The 25,938-nt window shown below is 50.0% G+C and overlaps 1 protein-coding gene across 2 annotated transcripts in view; it reads right to left on the bottom strand.

Moving 5' to 3' along the window:
* Positions 1-25,938, bottom strand: part of IGSF21 (immunoglobin superfamily member 21) — a 271,709-nt gene that overhangs the window by 138,974 nt on the left and 106,797 nt on the right. For both annotated transcript variants that reach the window (XM_017505734.1, XM_037730238.1), the window contains exon 2: positions 17,081-17,193. In XM_017505734.1, the coding sequence (XP_017361223.1) occupies positions 17,081-17,193 (113 nt within the window). The remainder of the gene's footprint in view (positions 1-17,080; positions 17,194-25,938) is intronic.

The raw sequence follows: 25,938 nt of genomic DNA, 5'->3' as shown, positions 1-25,938 counted from the left end.
CTGGGTTGCCTTTCCTTCACGTGCTCTCAGACACAGAGAAAGGCCCACCCAGCATCACCTTCAACTACTTCTTAAACCAGTGATTCCCATGCTGCCCATCTCAGCCCAGCAGCTGGGTGGGATTACGGCCCATGGTCCATGCTGGAAAGGGAGAGGGAGGTGAATTCCAAAGTCAGCTTTCTTTTCATCTGGCGGGCTAGGGCTCCGTTCCTCTTTCCTACCATTGCCCGGAGTTGTAGCTTAAGAAACCCCCCGCTGGGCGCGGTGGCTCACGCCTGAAATCCCACCACTTTGGGAGGTCTAGGCGGGTGGATCACGAGGTCAAGAGATTGAGACCATCCTGGTCAACATGGTGAAACCCCGTCTCTACTAAAAATACAAAACATTAGCTGGGCATGGTGGCGCATGCCTGTAATCCCGGCTACTTGGGATGCTGAGGCAGGAGGATTGCCTGAACCCTGGAGGCGGAGGTTGCGGTGAGCCGAGATCGCGCCATTGCACTCCAGCCTGGGTAACAAGAGTGAAACTCCGTCTCAAAAAAAAAAAAAAAAAAAGAAAGAAAGAAACCCCCCACTGGGGGCAATGCATGGAGCGCTGCCCTTGAATCTGAGAGCTAGAGCACCATCCTGAGAACTGACATTTGCAAGGCACCTCCCGAATGCTGCATTGGCAAAAGTGTCACTGATCAACAAGGAATGCTCTCAACAGTCACCCTCAGATAACAAGCGCCACCTGGACTGTTCCAGGCACACTGGGTTGCACTGCTGCTGTCACGTTCCTCCCACAAGGTCAGCGCGAATATCTCCGTCCCATTTTACGGGCACAGATAGGAAGAGTGGGAGAGGTGACAGAGGAAGAGGTGGAGGCAGGAGTCGGTCTCAGATCTTTCTGTCTCTAGAGGCGCCTTGGTTAAGCAGCCTCTTCACTGCTGGTCCATATGCTCACTCCTCAGGGTTCATGCTGCTCATCTTTGAAATCCCAGTGGCACCTAACACAGGGGCCTGCACGTCGGGGATCTGGAGGTGTGGGCTGGCTCCTGTTTATAGAACCCAAATGAGGCTGGTATGGTGGGAGGTAGTGGAGTGGGAGAGGCCAGAACAGGACAGCGCCAGACTGCGTGGTGCCTCCTGGGTTTTACTGTTAAGTATCAGGCAGAGCTGAGGAATGGCAAGACCTTGTTCTGATTTCAAAAGGTCACTCTGGCTGCTTGGTGGACACTGGATTTGAAGGCTGAGGGGACAAGAGTGGAAGCAGGGAGCGTGATTAGGACCCTGCTGACTTGGAGTAGAGAGAGAGGCGTCAGCTGGTGTGGAGGCCCAGGAGTTGGGAAGAAGCGTGGGTTCAGGGTGTGTCTTTTAGAATGGACCCAATGGAAGAGATGCTGGGAGGGGGCAGGGGCAAGGGAAGTGAGGTGACAGGAGAGACACCCTCGATTTTTGGCTTTGGAAACTGGCGGATGGTGATGCCATTCACCAAGGTGGAGAAGATTAAGAGAGGGTAGGTCTAGGGAAGAAACACAGAGCTTTGCTTTGGCCGTGTTAAGTCTGAGATGCTCTCAGACATCTCTAGGGAGGGGTCCAGAGCTTCCTAAAATTGGATCATGATGCTTTTGTGTTTAAAATTTCTTGACTGTTCCCCTTGGATATAGCTCAAGCTCCATTGCAGGGCACCCCAGGCTTGGCATGGGTCCCTGATTGCCCTCAGCCTCCTCCTACCTCCCCTCTTCCTGCCCCTTCACTGAGCGCCTGATGGGAGTCAGATGGGCCACCCCCGGGCCTTCGCACCTGCTCTCACTTCTGCTTGCCATGCCCGCTGTCCCCTCCTCACTCCTAAATAGCTCCAGACCAGTGGTGTGGGCCACATGATGCCTGTGCCCTCCGGCAGAGTGTGAGCCAGGGATGGCCTCTCTGTGCTGCAGCCAAGACCCTGCTCAGGTTTTCTTGCAGGCATTAGTTCTCTACCTGGAGGGATGAAGGGACAAACGAACAAACTGGAGACCTCCCTAAGTTAGAGCCCACAGATTCAGACAGGCTTCGCTTCTCTGTCTCCAGAGAACGGGCCTTACATGACTTGATATTCATAGAGTAAACAGGGCTAAAGGGGAATGCTTAAAGCACTTAAGGAAATAAACAGCTTTCTTACACCCTCAATTATTTCAGAAGCACCTGCTCCCATATAATTAATGTGCCAATTGAAATGACTGTTATAGCCATTACAGCAGGTCCCCCAAGAACCACTACTTGATGACAATACTTGTTTAGACTCATCTGAGTTACTCCACCACTTTGCAAAATAATAATAAAATAATAATACTACAACTTCATTTCTTATAGAATGATATCCAGTTCAGAAGCCATCCCTCTCATTAATAGTATTCCTGAGGTTTGTGTGCCATGCCTGGAAGCAGCTTAAACCATGGACCGTTTTGCCAACATCTCCCACCATTTCACATAAAGAGTCCAGCTTGGGAGGGGCACGCAGGGAGACGGCGTGGAGAGAAGGGGCCCCTCCTTACACCTGTCTGCTCTGCATGTTTGTCTCAGAGTAGGTGGACCGTGCTGCCTGCGTCATCTCATCGGGGTGGAAGCTGCTTTCCCTCAAGTCCTCATTTGACATGACAGTCTCTGTGCGGATCTGTGCCACTGCACCCCTGAGGACAGGTGGCTCCGGCAGAGCGATGATGAGGACAGCCCGGAGCAGCCAGGTCCAGATGCTCCTCTGCCTCACAGGTCATCTCCACCTCTCCCCCATGGAGGAGGCCACGGAGCTTCCCAAAGGGGGATCCAGGCCACCCCATCAGCTTGGAGTGAGAAGGCAGGGCTGCTCAAAGGGGAAGTCAGACAAGCCCCTTCCACCTTGCCATCTGCAAGACTTGGGGCCAGTTAGTTAACTTCCCTGAGCTTTTATGTCCCCAACTCTAAAATGGACAATGGTACCGGCATCTTGTGATTCCTGTGTAGAATCAGTGAAGTGATTTTTGGTAATGTATCTAGTGCAGCACCTGACCTGTGCTACAGTGGTGACATTCGTGATGATATGAGGGAGAGATGGGAGGAACTTGTCTTACCCACCACAGGTCCCCAAGCCAGAGGGATTCAGCCAATTAGAGGGTCCAGTCCTCATACTGCCCATCACTCAGGAGGAAGCCCCTCCCACCCCTAACAGGGTATTTATGGCCTTCAATAGGACCTAACAGAAAGAGCTTAGTTTTGGAGTCATAGAGCTGGGGTTTGAAGTTTGACTTAACCACTACCCAGCAGCATGACTTGAGCAAGCTGCTTAACCTCACCTAGCCTCAGTCTCTCCAACTCTAGTCCTTCAACTTCCTTCTTTCAATGCTCTCTGAGGTCTGATATCCCTAGCCTGTTCACTTTATGGGTGCACACTGGGAGAGGAGGCTCAAGAGGCAGGCAGGAACCAGACGATGAACGGCCCTGGTGTAAGGCAACACCAGGGATGTTGGTCTGTATTCTAAGAACCATGGAGAGGCATCACTGATGTGTTTAAAGCAGTGTAGCATGGACAGAGACGCCTCGTATAAGGCCGTGGGTTGTGGAATGGACTTCTGGATCTTTCTAAATTCCTTCACATCCTCTCGATCCTCTGAGCTCCCAGGTGTCCCCTGGCCTCACCTCCTTTGAACGTTCACTCAAGGGTGGGGCACTTTCTCTGGACATTTACAGCCACATGAGTCTGCTTCCCAGAATACTCACATAACCCCACTCCTGGGGAATCTGGAAACTTCTGACAACTGGTTTCCACAGAAGCCCCACATTCTGACGACTGGTTTCCACAGAAGTTAGTTCAACCACAGCTAGCCAGGTTGGCTGAATGCTCTGCTCCTACGCTTTGTCATGATGTCATGGCTGGGAAGCTGAGCCTGAGGCAGCACAGAATTCCAGAGCTGAAATGAATAGGGTCAATAGCTCTGGGTTCACTGAGGCCAGGATTACTTCCTATTACAGTTTTGACAGGTGGCCATACCATTTGCTTAGACATCTCCAGGGGTAGGAAGTCCACCAGTCCCTAAGACAGCCCATCCAGTGGTTGAAAAGCTCCAATTGTGGGAAAATTATTTACCTCATCAACTATAAGTTTAACTCTGTGACCCTCAGGGCCACATAAGATATCCAACCATCCATCCATCCACCCACCCACCCACCCATCAATCCCATCCATCCATCCATTTATGCACCCACTCACCCACCAGTTCACCCACCCACCCATCCATTCATCCATCCATCTATACATCCATCCATCCATCCCCCCACTCACCCACCAATCCATCCATCCATCCATCCATCCATCTATCCATCCATTCATCCATCTATACATCCATCCACCCACTCACCCACTCACTCACCAATCCATCCATTCACTCATCCATCCATCCATTTATCCACCCACTCACCCACCAGTTCACCCATCCATTCATCCATCCATCCATCCATCTGTCTAACCATCCATCCATCCATCCACCCACTCACCAACCAATCCATCCATCCATTCATCAATCCATCCATCCATCCATCCATCCATCCATCCATCCATCCATCCATCTATCCTCTAAACTATGTGCTCAACATAGTGCTAGACACTTAAGAGAGAAAGAAAAACAGTACACCTGGTCCCTGCCAGCAAAGGGTTTGCATTTTTGGAGAGAGCCATTCAACTATTACAGTTCATGTCCTATTATGAGCTCTCAGCTAGCAGACACCTGCCTTTCTCTGTCAAGGCAGTGACCACAATTTGAAAGAAGCATTTATTTGACAATCTTTCATGTAATACCTGTTTTTCTCCCACTTAACTATAAGCTCTGCAAAAAAACAGGGTTCCATTATTTTGCTTGTTTGTTTTGGGTTTCTGTGTTTTTGTTTTTTGAGACAGGGTCTCATTCTGTCCTCCAGGCTGGAGTGCAGTGGTGCAATCACAGCTCACTGCAGCTTTGACTTTTTGGGCTCAATTCATCCTCCCACCTCAGCCTCTTGAGTAGCTGGGACCACAGGTGTGAGAACCACAATGCCTGGCTAATTTCTGTGTGTTTTTATAGAGATTGGGTTTTGTCACATTGCCCAGGGTGTTCTTGAATTGCTGGGCTCACACGATCTACCCTTCTCAGCCTCCCATAGTGCTGGGAACACAGGCATGAGCCATAGCCTGCATGTGCCCAGCCCATTGTTCTTATTCTGTGCTTTATTCCCAAGGCTTGGCACATAGTTGGTGCTCAAGAAATATCTGCTGCAAAAATGAACACGGGAGTCCGATGTGTTGAGTCATATGGTCATGTGTTGAGTATTTCGAGTGTTATAAGAACCTAACTCAGCCTGGGTCATGGCAGTTGAATGAGGAAGAAGATTGAAGGGGGAAAATGGATGGAGAAAGGTCTCTGGTGTGGGAGGGGGCAACACTGAAGCTGGGCCTTGCAGGGCAAGTGGGAGTTGACCAGATGGAGGGGAGAAGGGCATCGCAGGCAGAAGCAGCACATATGCACCAGCTCGGAGGTGGGAAAGAGCGTTGGCACATTCTGAGAACTGCAAATCAACCATATGATTTGAGTGGTGGGCCCATTTGGGAACGTGGTAGGAAGCAAGGCTGAAGAAATCAGTCAACAGAGGTTGAATCAAGAAGGACCTTGTATGCTGAGCCAGTGACCTTGAACTTGGTCTTTCAGGTGATGAGGCACTTTTGTGAAGCGTGGGGCAGGGAGGTGTGGTCATGGTAAGGTCAGATGTATGTTTTAGAAAAGCACACAGCTGTACCTGTCTGCAATGGGAAGACAGCCTGCCCTGTGGGAGCTCACACCCAACAAGGAATATGCGGGGAAAGGAGGGGGAGAAAGGATTTAGGAGGGAGGATGAGCCTGAGCTGGTTTTCTGGGAAACAAGCCTCATTTCAGTCATGCTATTTTTTTTTTCACTGGTGTGCTGGAGCGGAAGTTCACCTTTAATCCTTTTCCGACAAGTTAAGTCAGCCCCCTTGTCATTTAAACCCAACAGGGCATAGGAAAGGCAGGCAGTATCTGCTGGAAATCACACTTCAGGCTTAATATAGCTTCTGGATTCTGTGTGCTCAGAGGCCCTGACAGTAGCTCAGGCCAGGACACTTATTACCCCTAAGAAAGCATTGTCCAAGCCTCACCTGGGGGATGCCCTGAGCTGGGAGGCACCCACCTCTTCCATTAGCCCAGAGTCTTCTGGGGAAAGGATGGGGGATGGGGAGGTTGGCTGCAAGGTGGGAGAGAGGCTGCACATTCCTTAGAGATCGTCTCATTGCATGCTTTTATTTTACCTATGAAGATCCTAGAGCTCAGAGAGGTGGTGTGGTTTCATCAAGGTCACACAGCAGGATGTTGTGTCCCAGGCCCTTGCTCTTTTCTCTTCTTGGTAAGTGAGGACACACTCTCCAGGATGAGCTGAGCCAGCAATGTGTTATCCTTAGATATGCCATGTTTTTCTCAACCATCCAATGTGGGAGCCCATCACTGGTAGACTCCGCATGTGGTCCAATAAAACATCTGGTTGTTTGGGTGTCCACTTCAACTGTTGGCACCCCCTCTCAACAGTTTGGAAGCCAAGAACTCTTATCAACCCCGTGTGGAGCAGGGAAGTGGTCTCATCGCCATTGTCAGAAACCTGATCTTAATCCCCAAGAGAAGAAGGATTTCTTTGGTCAAAAACCCCTCCCCCTCAAGCCAGGGAGAGCAGGGATATGTGGCCAAAGCCAGCCTTCTTCCCCCACCCCCATTCTTATCTCCTCTTCCTGTCCAAGGGCATCTGTGCACAAATCCAGGTTGACTGAGCCGTGGTGTCTGGACGGATCCCAATAACCTGGCAGCTCTTCCTGCAGAAGGCTGACTGTAGCACCTCTCACCCCCATCCCCACTGCAGTCCTTGGACGCTCGTGGACCACTCATGGCCCATCTGACACAAGCTCCCCGGTCTGGTGGAGCCATCCTAAATATGGACCTTGATGACCCAAGAGTGGAGCTAAGGAATGCCCTACACACTTCACGCTCCATGAACACCTGCGTACCTGCTGTTGCAGTTGCTGGACTTTTCAGCTGGGACTCGGGGGTGTCACAGAGTCCTTTGAGGATATTCATTCTCTCTCCCACAGAAATGCATACAACATGTTGGGCATACTTTTTGCGGTTTTGAGCACCCCCAGAAACCCATCCACATATTTCCTAGGGATCCTGAGGCCCCCACATAGAATCCCTGGCCCAGGGATCATTCATAAATGAATGGCTAGAGCAGGATCTTCCTTTCAAATACCAAATGCATTGTTTAATTACACTGTAATCCCCTAAACTCTCTGGGCAGCCGCTTTCACATTCTCGAGGAGGAGAGCGAGGCTGCCACTGGGTCCAGATTGAAAGCATGGTTGGAAAAGACAATGGGCCTGCAGTTTTATGAATGACATCATATGAATGACACATCAGAGAAGCAGAAAAATAAAATGCTGAAAGAGATGCACAGGTGAATAATTAAGCTACCAGGTTCTGTCTCTCTAATGGAAGTATGTACAAAACGCTGAGAGAACACAGCAGGTGATCTCTTAATTCTGTCTTGGTGAAAGAGGTCAGAAGGCTTCACAGAGGAGAGAATAAGTAAGATTTGTCCAGGCAGAAAAGAGAGGATGAAGTAATATATGTGAAGGCTATTTTCCCTGAGCCACAGGGGATGGAGGCGGCTTGTCTGCAAGGCCTCTCATCTGTTTTGCACAATTCCTTGTGAGATCCTCAGGGAAAGTGCAATCAAGCCCATTGGCCAGAGGATGCAACAGAACTTAACAACTTAATGATGGGCAACTGGAGGGGAAGCTCTCCCCATGAGGGCAATGGGCCCGCCTGTCCTTCTTCATACCTCCAGCCCTTTGTACCATGCCTAGGAAGCTGTGGGAATAGTTGTCGTCCAAGGCCACTGAGTTACTTGAATGGTAGAGCAGGATCTTTCTCTCAAATACCAAATGCATTGTTTAATTACACTGGAATTCTCTAAACTCTCCGGACAGCCATTTTCACACTCTCGAGGAGGAGAGCGAGGCTGCCACCCGTTCCAGACTGACAGGCTAAGGATGGTTGGAAAAGACAATGGACTTGTAATTTTATGAATGACGTGTAAATAGGGGTGGATTTGGTAGAAGCAATTGTGTCTTTATGCCACTTGCAAAGGTTTGTTCAGAAGTTCAAGGTCAAATCTCTTTACTAGTCAAATCTCAAGGCCATGTTACTGCTGGTCTCAAAGCACCCCTCAGCCCACTCCAGCCAGGCTTTAGCCCCCAGTAACTCCAAAGAATCTGCCCTTACCCAGGTCCCTAATGGGTTCCATATGTTGCCAAGTTCATGGTCATTTCTCTGCTCTCAAGTCACTCACTGGAGTGTGAGACACAGCTGACTATTCTATTCCTTAAAACACTTTCTTCTCTTGGAATCCAGGACACCCCACTCTCCTCGCTGTCTTCACATCTTGCTGGCTGTTCCTCCTCCTTCTCAGCCTCTCTGCTGCTCTACTTTTCTATCTCTAAGTATTAGAGTGCCCAAGGGTCCAGCACTGGGTACCATCCATTCTCTGACAATGCCAAGTATAAGTCTCCCGGCTTCACCTCTCCCAAGAATTCCAGGTTTGCGGCCTCAACAGCAGCTGCAGCAGCTCCATCTCCATGTCTTAGAGGCATTTCCAGCTTAACACGCCAACAGAGCGCTTGATGTCTGTCCCTGTGTATCAGTCTGTTCTCATGCTGCTGAAAAAGACAAACCTCAGACTGGGTGATTTATAAAGGCAAGTTTAAAGGACTCACAGTTCCACACGGCTGGGGAGGCCTCACAATCATGGTGGAAGGTGAATGAGGAGCAAAGTCACGCCTTACATGGCGGCAGGCAAGAGGAGTTTGTGCAGGGGACCTCTCCTTTATAAAACCATCAGACCTCATGAGACCTATTCACTGTCACGAGGTCAGTATGGAGGAAGCTGCCCCCATGATTCAATTATCTCCACCTGGCCCTGCCCTTGATGTATGGGGATTATTACAATTCAAGGTGAGATTTGGATGGGAACATGGCCAGACCATATCACCCAGCAACCTGCTTCTCCTGTCCTATCCTCCCTGTCTCATTAAACAGCACTGTTCCCCCAAATCCAGCTCGAGCCTCAAAGCCGGCAGTCATCCTGAATCCCCTCCTTCTCTCATCCCTTCCACATGCTAGCAAGCCTTGAGCTTCTACCTGCAAATCACAGGCAGAACGCCTTTTCCCTCCCATCATCTCTGCTACCACCATCCTAGCACTCACGCAAACCACTGTTGCCTTTTGCCTGAACTGTTCTAACCTCCAAGTGATCCCCCTACTGCCAGTCTCTCCCCTCTCCTGCAATCCATGCCCCACCCAGAAGTGACCTTCTTAATAACGTAAACCAGATCCTGTTACTTCTCTGCTTAAAATCCTCAGTGCTTCCCGGTGCCTTTAGAATAACTCCAGATTCAGTTCTTTAGAGCACAGGACCCAGCATGAACTGTCCCTGCCCATTTTCCAACATCACCCCTTACTCACTTCATTCCAGCCACATGCACTTTCTTTCTGTTATTTGAACATACAAAGCTTTTTCCCACCAGAACTGTTTTGCGTGTGCTTCTCCCTCTGCCTGGATTGTTCTGTTGTCTTCCCTTGGCATGGCGGGTTTCCTGTTGCCTCTGCAAACTCATCTTAAATGAGGGTCTTTTCCTGACCACCCAGCCACTTTCTATCCCGCAACTGTATTTTAATTATGTGCACCGCACTTACCATTATCTGGTATCTTTCTTATTCGTTTATCTCCTTCCTCAAGGTAAACTACATGAGCACAGGATCTTTTCTTCTTCCTTGGTGCACCCCCAGTGCCTAGAACCACCCTGGTTTCATAAATATGTGTTGAATGAATGTTGAACGAGTGCGTGGAACAGCTCCCTCTGTATCAGAGTTTTGCAAACACCATAACATGCTCCCTGGCTGGGATGAGTGCGTCACAATCATCTGGGGAGCTCTTTAAAAGTACAAATGCCCTGAAGCTCCGGTCCTGGAAATTCAGATTCAATAACTGTAGAATGAGTCTCAGGCAACAGTATATTTTTAGTGGCCTCTGAAAATTCTAATGAGCTGTCAGAGTGAGGGGACCCCTGCCGGTTTCCAACAGAACTGCCATTAAAGTCCAAGGATCAGGGCTGCAATGATTGTGATTCACACTCGGGCCTCTAGAGGGAGCTGAAGCTTTCTCCCATCACCCCATCCCCAGGAGGAGGAGCTCAGCGAGATGAGTTTGGACGGTTACAACTTAAAAGCAGCGGTTAGGGGAGGAGTTTTCCTTGGGGGTGGAATTAAAGGATTGCGATATGGTTTGGCTGTGCCCCCACCCTAATCTCATCTTGAATTGTGGTTCCCATAATTCCCATGTGTCGTGAAAGGGACTCGGTGGGAAGTGACTGGAGCATGAGAATGGTTTTCCCCATACTGTTCTCGCGATAGTGAGTTCTCACGAGAGCTGATGGTTTTATAAGCACCTGCACTTCCCCTGCTGGCACTTCTTCCTCCTGCCATGTGAGGAAGGATGTGTTTGTTTTCCCTTCTGCCATGATTGTACGTTTCCTGAGGTCTCCCCAGCCCATCAGAACTGTGAGTTAATTAAACCTTTCTCCTTTATAAATTACCCAGTGTCAGGTAGTTCTTTATAGCACTATGAGAACGGACGAATACAGATTACAATGGAATTAGACCTGAAAACTTGTTCTTATTTCCTCTTTAGGAGCAAATGTGTTACATTTGCTCTAAAATCAGCTGTCCTTTCGTGGGCCCTCTCTTGCTGCTGTCTCTTCCCTCCCATGTGACTGGCATGATAAGAATCAGCACTGGATACACCTTATCAGAGAGAACCTGACTCTTTGGGAAGCCAGGGGTTGGGGAAGGAGGCTTGGACAAGGCAGGATGGGTTGGCTCACCCTGACTCCTCTCTTCCTCACTCACATCCTCTTCCAGATCTTATATCTGTAAGATCTGTGAACTCAAGATCAGAATGTAGGGTCAGGGGAGTAGCAAGGAGCAGCCAGGAGGGCCAGAAGGGCTAAAGGCGTGGGCTAGCCCCATCCTCTGGGACCTTGGCTCTGGTCTCTCTTGGTCACCCAAGGGTGTACCTGCCTTCCTGCCCTGATGATATGGTTGGAGTATATTGTCCCCTTAGGATCATCATTTTCAGTTTTGCTTCAAATAATAAAACATTGTCAAGGGCTGGGACTGAGAGAGAGCCAATGTTAGTAAAGCTATTTTGAAATAGCTCCCTGCTTCAGGGAGAGCTGAGATCCACTGAAATGGCTTAACTGTGTTAAGCCACTGGGTTTCCAAGAATTGAAACCCAGTGAGTTCACCAGCATAACTATTTAAAGTGTGTCTCTGCCCGTATTCTGTCCCTTGGGAATGCAGGTGGCAGGATGGAATTCAATAAATCTGATCCTGGTAATCCTCTCAAATACCTTCCCCTCTTATTCTGTAATTTCCCTCTCTCGATCCTGTAAGCTATCAAGAGCCATGATAGGAAAATGGCTATCATTGAGTAGGTGCCACAGTGAGCCAAACATTGGGCTCTTTTGGTTGCAGATATTATCTTATTTAAGCTTACGAAACGCATGTTTTCATGCCCAATTTCAGGTGAAGTTTCTAAAAGGATGAAAGGTTAGGTCACCACCCAAGGTCAAACACCAGAACTCACATACAAGTATTCTGACTCCCAAGTCCTCTCTCTTCCTACCTCAGCCCCCAATCACAATTCCTTCTCAAATGGTCCCAAGCGAACACAAACCCTCATGGCAGAGGCATCCAGCAGAACCCAGAGGGGAAGATCATGCTGGCTAGGTTGCATCATCTGCACCTCTGCACCACAAAACACAGACCCAGGTACGTATCTTCCCACATGGTGAAAAAGGTTAGATAAGGAAGTACTGAAAGCAGGGATGTATCGCTGTTTGTGGATCTCCTTCGCTCTCTATCTGGCTCTCTTTTCTGTGGCTTTGTAACCTGGGCCCAGAGCAGCTCCTGGGAACAAATTGTAAAAGAAGGAGTGAAAACAAAGGAGGGATGATAAAAATTGCTGTAAAAGGTTAAACTCCCATGATTCTCTGTGGCTGTTTAATGGAGTTCTACGATATAAACAGACCTTTGGCTTTGCCTGCTGGGCAGGTGGCCTCCAACCAAGTGAGTTTAGACAGTATTTCCTAATAAGGAATGTTCCCTTTTCCTTCATACTTCACAAAGTCCCCAGTGTATCCAAAGACTCACACTCCCTGTCCCCTGACTGATACTATCAATAGTACACAGATGCCCACATGAGACAGAAGAGGGCTACAAAGCATGGTGTGCCAACAGGTGCATATGCATTTGTATTTATAGCTCTATGATTTGTTAATTTAGCAAGGTGATTCTGCTCTAGGTGTTAAGAATACAGCAGGAAAAAGGCATAGTCTTTGCTCTTCAGATGCTCACGGTCCAGGGGCAGGTATTTTGGCACGACAAGGTAAGCACTGGCGTAGAGACCCACAGAGAGGATTCATGGCAGAGGGCATGCCTACAGCTTTCTGGAGAAGTCAGGGAAGGCAACATCACCTGAGACACAGCCTCACGCTCGCACATAGTAAAGGCTCAATAATGTCAGCCACTCAAATTAGTATAAACAGCATTACTAAATAAGTCCCCAGTTACAGATGTAAATAGATATGAGGGACTAAGTAAAGAACATTATTTATCATTCATTTTCTCCAACCAAGTCCTGACTTAAGCGCTAGGGTAGATTAGTTATTAGGTGACGCCCTCCTCCTGGTGAAGTATGGAACTGCACCCCTACTCTATTAGCAAAAAAAAAAAAAAAAGATAAAGAAAAAGAAGCGTCTTTGGAGCTTATCTACATGAGCTGTGAAGATGAAGCCTGGACACTCATATCTTGGAGATGAACCCATGTAACAGTGGGGAAAGCAGAGGGGGGTGGTGAAAAGCATCCTCAAGTTGAACAGGGCTTTAACAGACAGCTATGATACCCAGCACCTCAGAGGGCTCACAGCCCTCTTGACATCTGTATCTCTTCAAAGAAGTGATTTGAGCATGATGACCATCTCCCTCTTTTCACCCTCCCTCACCACACACACACACACACACACACACACATACACACACACACACAGTCTAATGATGGCACCTTACCAAATAAGATTCATCTTACTAAACTTCATATCAGGGCAAGTTTGCCTGGAAAACTGACTCATGAGCATTCACTGCATTCTCTTGTCAGGTGAGCATAGTGTATTCCAGAGGCTGCAGAAGAAAATCTCGATGCCTTAGAGCAGGCTGTCCAGTGGGACGTCCTACAGCGATGGAAATGTGCTATACTTCATCTGTCAATACGGAGGCCAGCAGCTATAGGTGGCTAGTGAGCACTTGAATTGTGGCTAGTCTGACTGAGAAAATGAATTTTAAAGTTAATTTGATTTAATTTAAATGGAAACATCCACGTGTGACAGGTGGCTACCACACTGGACAACCTAGACCCAGGGGCTATGATTACACACACTTTCTTGAGTCTATTTTCATCGTTTTGACATCTTATTCTACAAACGGGCTGAGCTCCTTCCTGCTTGGCCAGACCATGGGGGTAAAATATCCAAGGATCAGGCTCTTGCCACTTCTGCCCAATCTCCTTCGCCCTCCTTGAGGGGTCCACAAGCAAGACCTTCCCAGATATCCAGCCGGAGGTCTTGTTAGCACTAAGGTTAGGTGATCCCTGTAGCTTCAGACGATTTCATCAGCTTCCCCGATTCACCCAAAGAATCCAATGCATTCATGATGTTTTCTGAGAGCTCAGGGTGATCCCCGTGCTGAGTTAACGTATTTAAGACCAGAGGGGAGGCTGCTGGGCTTGACACATGTTTTGAGCCATTTTGTGCCCACTGGGCTGAGCAGGCAGTGGCGGCCTCATCACAATGCCCTGCTTCTTCCTTCTAACGGGGTTGGAGGCGCCATCCTGACTGGGCCTGTGTAATCCATTCATTTCTTTCCAAGCCGGGCTCTGTAAGCCCATTCACGGAGGATGGAGAAAGGAAGCTGGGACGGGAAGCAAACACGCGTACCGAAAACAAACAGCACTCGGCAGCTCCCTGCTTGGGGGAGGGGGGCAGGCTGTGGGGAGAGGGGGATGGGGAAGGAAGCCACAGTGGGGGGTTCGTCTGGCAGGGGGAAAAGGGGTCAGAGGAGGGTCTGGCTGGAGAAGGAGACTGGAGATCGCGTTGCTGCTCCTCCCATTCCCTCTGGAAGCCCCGCCTTGACCTTGAGTCCCAGAGCCCCCCATCTTGGTAGACTCTTATCTCTCTCCCTTCAGCTGCCTTCTTGGGAAGAGAGGCGGTCACTAGGGAAAGCTAGAGTGGCAGCAGGCAAAAACTGGCCGCACGGAGCCCTTCCCTGGAATTTCCTTCCGTCCTCTGCCCCCATCCTTCCCACCATAGGCAGGGCACGTGGGCTCCCCGGGACCTGAGGACAGTAACCAGTCACTGAACCACCACCTCCGTCCAGCTACAGAGTTACAGGGGCGCAGGCATTTGGCTCGAGTGGGCGATTTGCATGTGATTTGCATACATCTGCATACCCCTGCTCCAGAGGCCCTCAGTCAAAGGATGTGAAATGAAATAAAATAAATTAATTAGTGCAGCCTACCATGGCCGGATCTGCGGGGCCTGACACTGGTAAGAGATGGCAGCGATTCTTAAAACAGCCAGTGGCATCACAGGTTAGGCAGAGAGAGAGACGGTGTGAGAGACAGGAGGGTCTCCCTCCCAGACTGTCCAGTCCAGGACATGGATTCTCCTGCCCCAGCCCTGCTCCCATCTTCAAGAGCATCGAGTCAAGCCACGTGGAAGCCTGCTCCTGGCTTCTACACCAGCGTCCAGCGTGGCACTGGCATTGCCCATAACTCCAGCAGGAGCCTCTGCAGGGAGATTTTCACCACTGTGGCTATGGTAACATTCAATTTCAAACCAGAGGGAGGACAATTGCTTCAAGACCTTGGAAGGCAATGAGGTGCCCACTGCTATTTTCCCATCTCCACGCTTCCTTCCATTTCGCTCCATTAACTGTTCCCACTGGGTCTCCATATTTCTATCTGTCTTTCACCACCCCTCCCTCTGATCCCATCTATGGGATGGCTGAGGAAGAGATGTGGTCCCATCGTCAGCAGTGAGCTGGAGTTAATTTATCCCTGTCCTTCTGCCAGGTGCTAATGAGATGCGTGCAGCCTGTGTCCGCCAAGCAGCTCCCATATCCTGTAAATACGCCTCTTAGTGATTCAGTTCATGGCACTATTTAACATATGCCTTGGCTTTCTCTGGGCCCACTGATCTATCTAGAATGGCACCCTTCCCTAAGGCTGGGACCCTTTAGATTGCCAGATGTGAGGTTCACACCTATGAGGCCCAGGCTACCTGGAGAGCTTGGATGGAGGGCACTAGAATTAACTCTAAGCAGGAGAGACTGCCATGCTGAAATACATGATTTTTGATTGGAAGGAGTGCAGATCACAGCCAACAAAATAACACCAACCAGCAAACCATGAATCAGAGACCCAAAATGCAAAGCAGAGCAACCACGACAGGCTGGTTCAGAGCACACCTGCCTGGACCAAGAATAAGAAGGAAACTGAGCAGAGTTGTTCTGAGTCAAGACCATGAACAGCAGGTATGCCCCAGGGATTCCTCTAACATCGAGTTTCCATGCTCTGTGTGTAGATGTGGTGACACCTCCGAGGAGCAGAGCAGCCAGCTCTAGATTCGCGATCACCAAACTGTGCCCACCACCCCACCTTCCTCGTGCTCTCTTCCACGCTCCATCACTCCCTCCAGAACAGCTCCACGTGACTGTGCTATGCATCGGTTTGATTTGAAGAAAGGGTGACAAAGATCAGGAAAGCGTGGCTTCTGATCAGGGGTTTGCAAACTGTAGCCCATCAACCAAATCACCCTCCAGACTGTTTTGTGCAGCCCGCGAACTAAGAACAGTTTTTATCTTTTTAAATGATTAATAAAAAGTAAAAAGAAGGAGAAATTATGACACATGAACCTTATACAAAATTCAGACTTTGGTGCCCATGAGTAGAGTTTCATGGGAACACAGCCGTGCCCTTCATTTACACACTGTCAGTGGCTGTTTTGGCACCATTACCAGCAGAGTTGAGTAACCGTGACCAAGACTGTGTGTTCGGCAGACAGGAGAATATTTACAATCTCAGTCTTCACCAAAAAATGTTGCCAACCCATTTTTAGATGATGGAAGAGGAGTTCTCCCCCAGGATGGTGGCGCATCTGTCTGTGCACACTTGAGCATGGCATTGCAAGAAAGGCATCAGTGCCCGCTGGACCTTCTGGGCCCAGCCCCAATTCCTTTGTGGCGAAGGGATACAAGGCTGGGATGCCCCATCCAGACACAAGAAGATTTTGTTCAGTGGTTGAAATGGCCACTTGTGCTCAAGACTCCAAGCTGCTCTTCCTGGTGCCAACACCTGGGCCCTAGGCAGGTGAGTACTGCTCATCTCTAACCAATTCCCTTCTCAGATGGTGCCAGACACCAGGATTAGTCCTATATGTAGTCAGATTAGGTGGCAGACTATCTGTGTGATTTGATTTTAAAAAAGGCAGGGCGCCTTCCTGTTTTTCTCTCTTTCCTGCCAAAAACATTACCCAAAGTCTCATGCGCAAAATTCCACCATCAGACATCGCTTCATGATTACACTACGCCTAGGGCCCAGGGTGTTCTCGTAACTTCTACTTTGCCTAATGGGGTTTCCCCAGAGTAGGGGCTTAATAGGAGCACAAAGGAGGCAGCAACCAGATCCGTCCTGAGGGTGGAAGGGAAGGCTGATCCCCGAGGAGGGTGGCAGCAGAGGACGGGAGCTCGGCAGAGGTCCAGGACAGCTCAGGACTGGGTCAGGGCTGAGGACATAGCCACGCCAGTGATGGTGTCCGGAGGGCTCTGAGGACCCTCCCATCAGCCCTGGCCACAGGCATGGAAGGGGCAGGGGTGGCAACTTACCCGGTACCACACGATCTCCCGCATGCGCCCATCTGTCTTGAAGTTACACTTCAAGGTCACGGCATCTCCAGCCACCACAGGGGGAAGAGGCTCAATGTTGACTGTCAGGTAGCCTACGGAAGAGAGGAGAAAGGGGTGGTAAGGGCATGAGCTGATGAGGGCGGGGCTGGGGCGAGAGCAGACAGAGGCGGGAAGGTCGGGGTTGTAGTTGCACAACTGTGGGGGGTGCTGTTCATACCGTGGTCTCTGTGAATGCTGACAGCAGGCCCGAGTGGAGCCTTCTTCTTCCCTCTCATTAACATCTCCCTTTCTGCTACCTTCCTGGCTTCAGTGGATCCCTCCAAACCAAACTTCTGCTTGGGACACATTTTCCCCTGAAGGTGGGACCTGCTGGCACCTCCACAAAGTGCCTCAATGTATTTCTGTAAGATATCCCAGAGAAGGCTTCTGTGCTCCAGCATCACCCCTCCACCCATTTTTAGCGTCGTGGCATTCATGATTCATGTATTCAGTCCTGCAGGAAATGAATGCTGAAATTTATTTACTTGGCATTTCCAAACCTATTTGAATATGGGCTGCTTAGCCACCCCTTAAGCCCCATCACCATCCTATGCAGCAGCCAGAATCTGGGAAATACGCATTGGGACACGGTGTTCTAGGTGCTCATACCCATCTGTTTCCAACCTCATAAACAAATGACTCCTGGTAAAACAAGAGCCCTGGAAAACCTCCAGTGGCTTCCTTAACACCCGAATTTCCCATCATGCATACTCTGCCACCCAAGGGGAGGGTCAGGTCCACGCCCTGGTCACGGTGGTGGTGATATGTTGGAGAAGTCCAGTATGGGCTGACTACTGGGGAGGGGTCTCAACTCTTTGCAAACACCGGGTGATGCTCCCCCGACTACCACCACCTGCCCCTGGGAGTGCCTGGAGCAGACGCTGGGACGCTTGCCCTGGTAGGCACGCCTTGGGGATACTGCTCTCTCCACAACGAAGTCCAGTCTGGTGAGGCCTCTAACCCACCCCTGTGCCTCCACCAGCCCCATCCCAGAGGGCTGGACCCTCATTGCAGCTCTCAGGGGAACCTCATTCCTGAGCTGATCATCCAGGTTCATCTGATCGGCTTCCTGCTGGCAGGCGTCCAGTCATCGATCTAATGGATCAATCCGGTCCAATAGTCTTAATGAGAAAACTAGCCAGGATAGGTTCGAAGGTTTCAATTGTGCAGGCAAGCTGAGCAGATGGAGCCCGCGGGCCCGACCCCTGCCTGGAACTCAATGCTTACAACCCTTCAGGAAAAGAAAACAAAACAAGCAAGCATCGACCTGGACAGGATCACTTTGGAAGCTGGAGTCAGGGTGGACCCGCATGGCCCAAGGCTTCAGGACCTGGTCTCCAGGGTGAGGGGCAAGCACAGGGCTCACCCCAAGGTGGCCTCTAACTTAGATCAGAGGTCAAACTCCTGGATAGCCCTGAAGCCCACATGGTCCAAGAAAGCCACGACCAGAGCCAACTGGTCCAACTTCCAAGATCAGAAGGACCAATCTGGATCTTTCTTTCCTCATTTACTCAGCCCCGGTTCACTCCTATCTACTCTGTGAAGGCCCCCAGCTGGGATCCAGGAACCAGGCAGTGCCCTGCCCTCTAGGAACAAGCAGTGGCAAGGAGACAGAGACACCCAGCACAGTCACCACTCAGGTGACCAGCTGGCCTCTAGGTAGGCAGATGGGGGGCCGTGGGATGGCACAGAGGAAACCTGATCCCACCTGGATCATCCTGGCCATGGAGCATAACAAACAACGAGGCCGCCTTCAGGAGGACAGACTCTGTGGAAAGGGAGATGTCAGGGCAAGCCATGCCCAACTGCAACATCGTGACAACGGCTTGCATGTCCACACCTGCTTTGTACCAGGCATTGAGCTAAGCACTTGATATACATGATATCTGTCTACTCACTTAATCACGACACTCCCAGGAGAGAGGAACTGTTATGATTCCCACTTTCTGAGGGCAAACCAAGAGGTGAGGTCCCCTGCCAGATCACACAGCTGCAAGATACAGAGCTGGCATTTAAACCCAAGCCTTTGGGCTCCATGACAACCACCGCCCTATTACAGCCTCTCAGAAGAGGTGAGAGAAAGTGGCATCTGCAGCCTGCATACTTTTTTCTCTCAGGCCTAGAGATGGAGGATTGGCATTGTGGCAGGGGCCGTGATGGGAGCTGAGGACCTGACCCCATGACCACAATTCTGAGCCATGTGGCTCCATCTTTCAGTGGGGCCGCCCTCCCTCAGACTCTCTCTCACCTTTGCAGATATAGTTATGAGTTGAGCATCATCAGTCCAGATGGCTGATGAGATCAAGGCTCGAGAAGGTCCTCCTCCCACTGGAAAGAGGAGGGAAGGACATATTCTCAGATGCATAAATCTTTGAGCAGCCCGAGGTGGGTGCAGATGGTGTCGCCTGTGAGGCAGGCAGGGCGGGATGGAGGGTCACCATTTGTTGGCGAGCCATGAGGGAATTACAAGTGTAAGTGTGGTGGTGGTGGGGAGGGCAAGTGGGGGAGTGGTCGCAGCTCTGGTGATTGGGTTGTAATGTTAGGAACACTGCCAGGTGCAGCACACTACTTGGGCAGTCGGGTTCACAGGGGCAGGCAAGGTGAGATCAGAGAGCCTACTGCACAGGCACTCAGACTTAGAGGTGAATCAGAAGGTGTGTGCAGGCTGAGTGCGGTGGCTCATGCCTGTAATTCCCGCACTTTGGGAGGCCAAGGCAGGTGGATCATGAGGTCAGGAGTTCAATACCAGCCTGGCCAAGGTGGTGAAACCCCATCTCTACTAAAAATACAAAAATTAGCTGGGCATGGTGGCAGGTGCCTGTAATTCCAGCTATTCGGGCTGCTGAGGCAGAGAATGGCTTGAACCCGGGATGTGGAGGTTGCAGTGAACCAAGACCATGCCACTGCATTCCATCCTGGGTGACAGAGTGACACTCTGTTTCAAAAAAAAAAAGGTGTGTGTAGGAATGGGGTGGCTCTGACAGATTAAGACAAGACAGTTCTCCCAGTGTGTGCAGAGAATATGGAGCTTCTAAACAGTGTTTGAGGAAACATCATTTCTCTCTCTCTCTCTCTCTCTGTGTGTGTGCGCGCGCATGTTAACATGCGTGTGTGTGATACAGAGTCTCACTCTGTCATCCAGGCTGGAGTGCAGTGGTGCAATTTCAGCTCACTACAGCCCCCATCTACCGGGTTCAAGCAATTCTCCTGCCTCAGCCTCTCGAGTCGCTGGGATTACAGGCATGCACCACCATGCTTGTCTAATTTTTGTATTTTAGTAGAGATGGGGTTTCACTATGTTGGCCAGGCTGGTCTCGAACTCCTGACCTCAAGCGATCTGTCTGCCTCAGCCTCCCAAACTGCTAGGATTACAGGCATGAACCACCACATCTGGTAGGGAAAAATTATTTCCATCATCCACAAATTTTAAGGAATATTGGGTGAAGTATCATTAAACCTGTTCTTCCCTTCAGGACTTTTCTGAACTTTTTCTACTTCCTTCTTCCTGTCTTTCCTTTATGCATGAAAAAAATTGAGAATCTGTTCTGTACCAGGCACCACTGTAGGCACTGGGGACATGTCATAACAATAGACACATCCCTGCCCTCAAGGAGCTGCCATTTTAGCAGAAGAGCCCACAATCAAATAAATGATGGAAAATATGTCCGGTGGTGATCCACATAATGAGGAAAAACAAAGCAGAGTGAAGCAATGGAGGATAATGGGGAGGGGCTTCCTTAGCCAGGGGGCCCTGGGAGGCGCTTCTGAGGAGGCTGGAATAAAGGAATGTGTGAGCCATGAGGGTATTGAGGAGAGAGCATTCCAGGCAGAAGACATGTCAAGTGCAAAGGCTCTGAAGCTGGACTGTGTGCTTAGAGTGCATACGCTCCAAGTTTGGGCCAGAGTGGGAAATTTGTCATAATATTTGACACTCTGGAGCCCATCATTTTCAGAGCATCTTGTAGAACCTGAGCCAGGCATGGGCGGGAATAGGGTGAGGCAAGTAAGGGGCCTGCAGCGCGACGTGAAAGGACAGGCTCACTCGGATTGCACCACCTGAGAGGGAGGGGTGGCTCCTTGAATGTTACCCACTGTGTGCCTGGCTAGCCTCACCCTAGTCTCAGCCCTGCTGCAGTCCTTGAAAACAAACATCGGGAAACATGCTGTAAACTGAGGCAGGAGCGACGGTGCCTTCCATTGCAGGGATGCCCCTACTTGGAGTCATGGAAACAGCCGGCGGGGAGAAATGCTGGTAGCTGGGCACTCCCCTTCTCAGCTCCGCAGGAAGCTGAAGGAGTGGGGCTTCCAGGCTGCCCAGATGGGTTCCGCCCTAAGGATTGAAAACTCCTTGCCTGAGCACGTGTCCCTTCTACTTTCTGAGCACTTTCACTCCCATTCTTTGAGCAGTTCGGGCAGCAGCCAGTGCCTGTACGACGCCGCGACCATGAGTATGTCACACTGGAGTGCAATTGTCTGTTTGCACATCTGCCTCTCCTTCTGGAAGGTGAGTTCCACTAATATCAGCAGAGTATTAAAATAGGAAAACAATAAGTGATGCATTTTGAGCCTTCGTGGGCGCAGGCAGTTTGGATCCTTGTACCGTCCTGTAAATACGTCTCTGTCACAGACAGGAATGAGCTACTGTTCAGAGCCGTGGAGCGCCTCGTTCCATGCTGTGTGGATGGAGCAGCCAAGCTGGGATCTGCACCCAGAGCCATCTGACTCCAAAGCCAATCTCCTTCTGCCACCTCTTGCTACCACCTGCAGCAGAGGACTCTCTAGGGTCTCTTGGGAATTCTGGGTGGTATCCCCCAGTTTGCAGCGCGGTCGGTTGCCACTGAGTCTTTGCCAGATCCCCGGCTCTCAGGCAGGGCAGGGCAGCCAGCGCAGGAGCTGAATCACGTGAGTGGGGAAAGGACTGACCCAGAACAACACACTGAGTGACAGGAACCATAAACAGAGAGACCCGGGCTGGGGTTGGGGCCAGGCTCGCATGAGAGATGGTGGGAAGAAGGGAGACCCCACTGCCTCAGGGCTTGAGGTCACAGCCTGACGATGAGCTGTGGGCTCCTGGGACCCTTCTTATCTAAGGCCAGGGCAAACATCAGGTGATGCGTGGGGTCTAAGCCTCAGGTCTGGAGGTGGGTTCACCGGCCGGGGTGGGGAGGGAGAAGGCAGAAAGCAAGGTGATTTTCCAACAGATGTGCCAGACCAGGCTTATGACAGCACCAGTCAACACCTGGATCACAGGTGAGAAATCACCTCTGAGACACAGACTCACACAGGAGAGGAGATGGCAAGGGTTCAGATAGCAAGGGAGCTGTCTCCGAAAGAAAAACACAGGAGAAGTTCTCTTCCAGGTCCGATTAATATTCCCTTATTTCACAAAACGCCATCATCTTCCTCCTACTTTGTACTAGTTCTTTTCCTGAGAATCTCCTCCCCATCCTTCCTGGCTCTTCCCCACCCACGTACCTCCCCAGAATTTGAAGCCAGTCAATACGTTCTAGTTTCTCACTCTAGCATTCAGTAGTGACCAGGGCACGTAATGGGACCTCCATGGGATTCAGTTTCCCCATGTGTAACATGGATGCAGGAATAATCACAGGGTCCAAAGGGGTGAAGCATGGTCCAGGGCTTCGTTCAACACAAGCTCTGCAAATCAGACCTCCCGGATCAGGGCGAGGCGGCACCACGCTTCCCACCACCCTCCTTCCCTGGCCTGTACTCCCTCCAGCCTTCCACTGTCCAGTCTAGGAAAGACAGCTCCAAGATAGAGGTGGAAAGAGCAGAGACTGGCATCTCGAAGCTGACTGGGGAGAAGAGGGGATTCAGAAATGACCGGCTCAGTCAGACATCTCATCCAGGCTGGGGTCAAAGTCAGGAGACCCACAAAGTGAGATCCTCTCCTGAGGCAGAGGACATAAAACCAGTGAGAGGAGGCTCAAGAAGGCCCTTGCTGGGGGCCTTCCAGGAGGGGTTTCTGAATGGAAACACTCTGGGGTTCATTCCTCCTATGGAGCCCCTGGGAATGAGGAGGCACAGCTGAGCAGGTGGGTGGTGGAGCCAGGAGCACAGCGGTGAAGAGCAGAGGAGAGGTGAGTTCTGGTCTAAGCTGCACTACCACCCAGTGCTGGGACCTCAGGCAAGTTGTCCCTCTCCCTGGGCCTCAGTTTCCTCATCTGTAAAATGAGAAGGGAGCTGGAATATGGGGGCTTTCCTGTTCCAATGAACCCCATATCGGATGCTAACTCAGCCTGAACCTGGGAGGCCAGAAGCAGAGGCAACCTTGCCACCTTCCTTTTGGGTACAACTCAACACCATTCCTTGGAGAAGCAAATCCACCAATTATTCAGCCACCAGCCGAAGACGGAGCTCTGTCTTTCAGGGCATTAAATTTGCCACCAATCAGCCTCGATGAATGAGCACCCCCCCGTCCCCAAGCACAGTATCGAGAAGTGGATCAGGAGTGGAGATGGATCCATCTTAACTAAGCAGTTCATTATCCCGAATGGCGCCATCACTCTCCCCTCTATCTCTGACAGCGTTTACACCATTCCTGTTAAGATATATTTAGCAAAATCGCTGGCAATATTTAGGAACCTGGCACCCTTCTAATGAGGTGATGACAGATGGCTCCTCCACCCAGAAACTTGCCTGGCAGCATCCCCGCATCACTCCCCACCCTTTCCCAGCTCCACGAGGATGGCGTCCAGGGGGATGGCTGAGGTCTGACCCCAGGGCGGATGGGGTCAGAAAGGGTTTCCATGAGAGGGGCATGGGCCTGTCTCTGAAAAGAGACATAAATTATTTTAGAGCCACCACATGTCCTGATCTGCCCAGGACAAAAGGGTTTCCTGGGACAGGAGACTTTCAGCACCTAAAACTGACAGTGTTTCTGGAAAACTGAGATGAGTTATCACCCTTGTTATAACTTCCCCATGGCCCATGGGTGGCCCTGGCTAATTCACTTAAACCTCTGTGTCTATTTAGATAATGAGGGTAACTGTGCCTCCCTTGATTTGGTGGTATAAGGCTGAATAAGAGTGAATGGAACCCCCTCTTCAGAGCATGGCTCTTCTTGGGTTCTCAGAAGATGGTGGTGGTGGTGGTGACCAAGTACGCAACATGGACTTCCTGCACTCACTCATGCTCCCTGATCATTTCTCTAAAATGCATGCCCTGGCCTCCTTTAGGGCCTCTAGGAGCTTCCCACTGCTCCATAGGAAAAGTTGCACATCCCCCACAGCAGGGAGGTCTGGCCCGTACCTAGCTCTCAGGTTCCTCTGGCACCTCTCACTCGCCATCCAGACCCCCAGGTTCACTGATTCTTTCCTCTGTCATCACTATTCTGCTACTGAGTCTAGTCAGTGAGTTTTTTTATTTTGGTTATTGTATTTTTCAGCTCTCGTTTTTCACCTGGTTCTTCTTTACATCTTCTATGTCTTTGCTGAGCCTTTCTATTTTATTATTTGTTTCAAGACTGTGTTTTGATCACTTATTCAAGCATTTTCATAATAGCTGCCTCAAAATCTCAGTCAGATAATTCAACCATCTGTGCCATCTCATCATTGTAGACTCCTGATGGTCTTTCCCCATGTGAGTTGAGATTTTCATGAGTCTTTTGTATGTCCAGTGATTTTCGTTTCTATTCTGGACATTTTAAGTATTACCTAGTAAGACTGCAGGTTTTATCTATCTTCGTTCTTTATGTGGCACTTTGATTCTGGTGTTTTTCCCCAATCTATCTGCTGGTATTTCCTTTTCAGATTTTTCAAATAGATGTCCATATATTCTTCCTAGGTTTTGAATTAGTGAAAGATGAAGTGAGACTTGTCTTTACTCCATCTCACCTTTACTCCATCTCAGCTGGAAGTCCTTGATTTTGCATTTTTTAATTACTACTTCGATATAGTTGGGCTCTGTGGTCCCCACCCAAATCTCATGTCAAATTATAATACCCAATGTTAGAGGAGGGGCCTGGTGGGAGGTGAGCAGACCATAGAGGTGGACTCCCCTGGCTATTCTCTTGATAATGAATGAGTTCTAAGAGATCTGGTTGTTTAAAAGTGTGTAGCAGCTTCCCCCTTTCTACTGCTCCAGCCAAGTAAGATGTGCCTGCTTCCCCTTCACCTTCCACCATGATTGTTAAGTTTCCTGAGGCCTCCCCAGCCATGCTTCCTGCAGAACCTGCAGAACTTGAGCCAATTAAGCCTCTTTTATTTATAAATTACCCAGTCTCAAGTAGTTCTTTATAGCAATGCAAGAATGGACTAATACTAATATAACCCTAGAATCTAGAACAGTGCCTAGCATTTAGTAGGAGCCCAATAAATGTTTATTGAGGGAATGAAAAAATGAACATGTGACCAGTGCTTGGCAATTTTCAAATGATTTCTGTAATTACTAGCTCGTTGATTACCATTACAACCCTGTAGGATAGTGTCCCCATTCTACAGGTGAGGAGACTGAGGCTCAGAGCTAGAGTGACTTCCTCACCATCACAGAGAACCAGGCTTGGCAGGCAGACTCTTTGACTCTGAGTCCAATACTCTTCCCACACCCTCATGGCAACTCACTCCCCCTTGCTTCCAAAAGGAGAAGCTAAAAACAGGAGTGGATAGTGGGTGGTGGGGACAGAGGCTAGGAAGTACATAAGGAGTCTTGCTGGGGTGTAGCAGGGTCAGGCACCCTGCTATAGTTGCAGCACACAATGCAGCCACAAGGGAGCAGCAGGAAGACTGATGGCTGAGACCATTTTCTCATTTTCTTTTTTTCTTTTTTTTTTTTTTTTGAGA

The sequence above is a fragment of the Cebus imitator genome, unplaced genomic scaffold, assembly GCF_001604975.1.
Source record: "Cebus imitator isolate Cc_AM_T3 unplaced genomic scaffold, Cebus_imitator-1.0 Scaffold15, whole genome shotgun sequence".
NCBI lineage: Eukaryota > Metazoa > Chordata > Mammalia > Primates > Cebidae > Cebus > Cebus imitator.
Note: the sequence above shows the minus strand (reverse complement) of the source record. Positions and strands in the feature narration are given on the sequence as shown.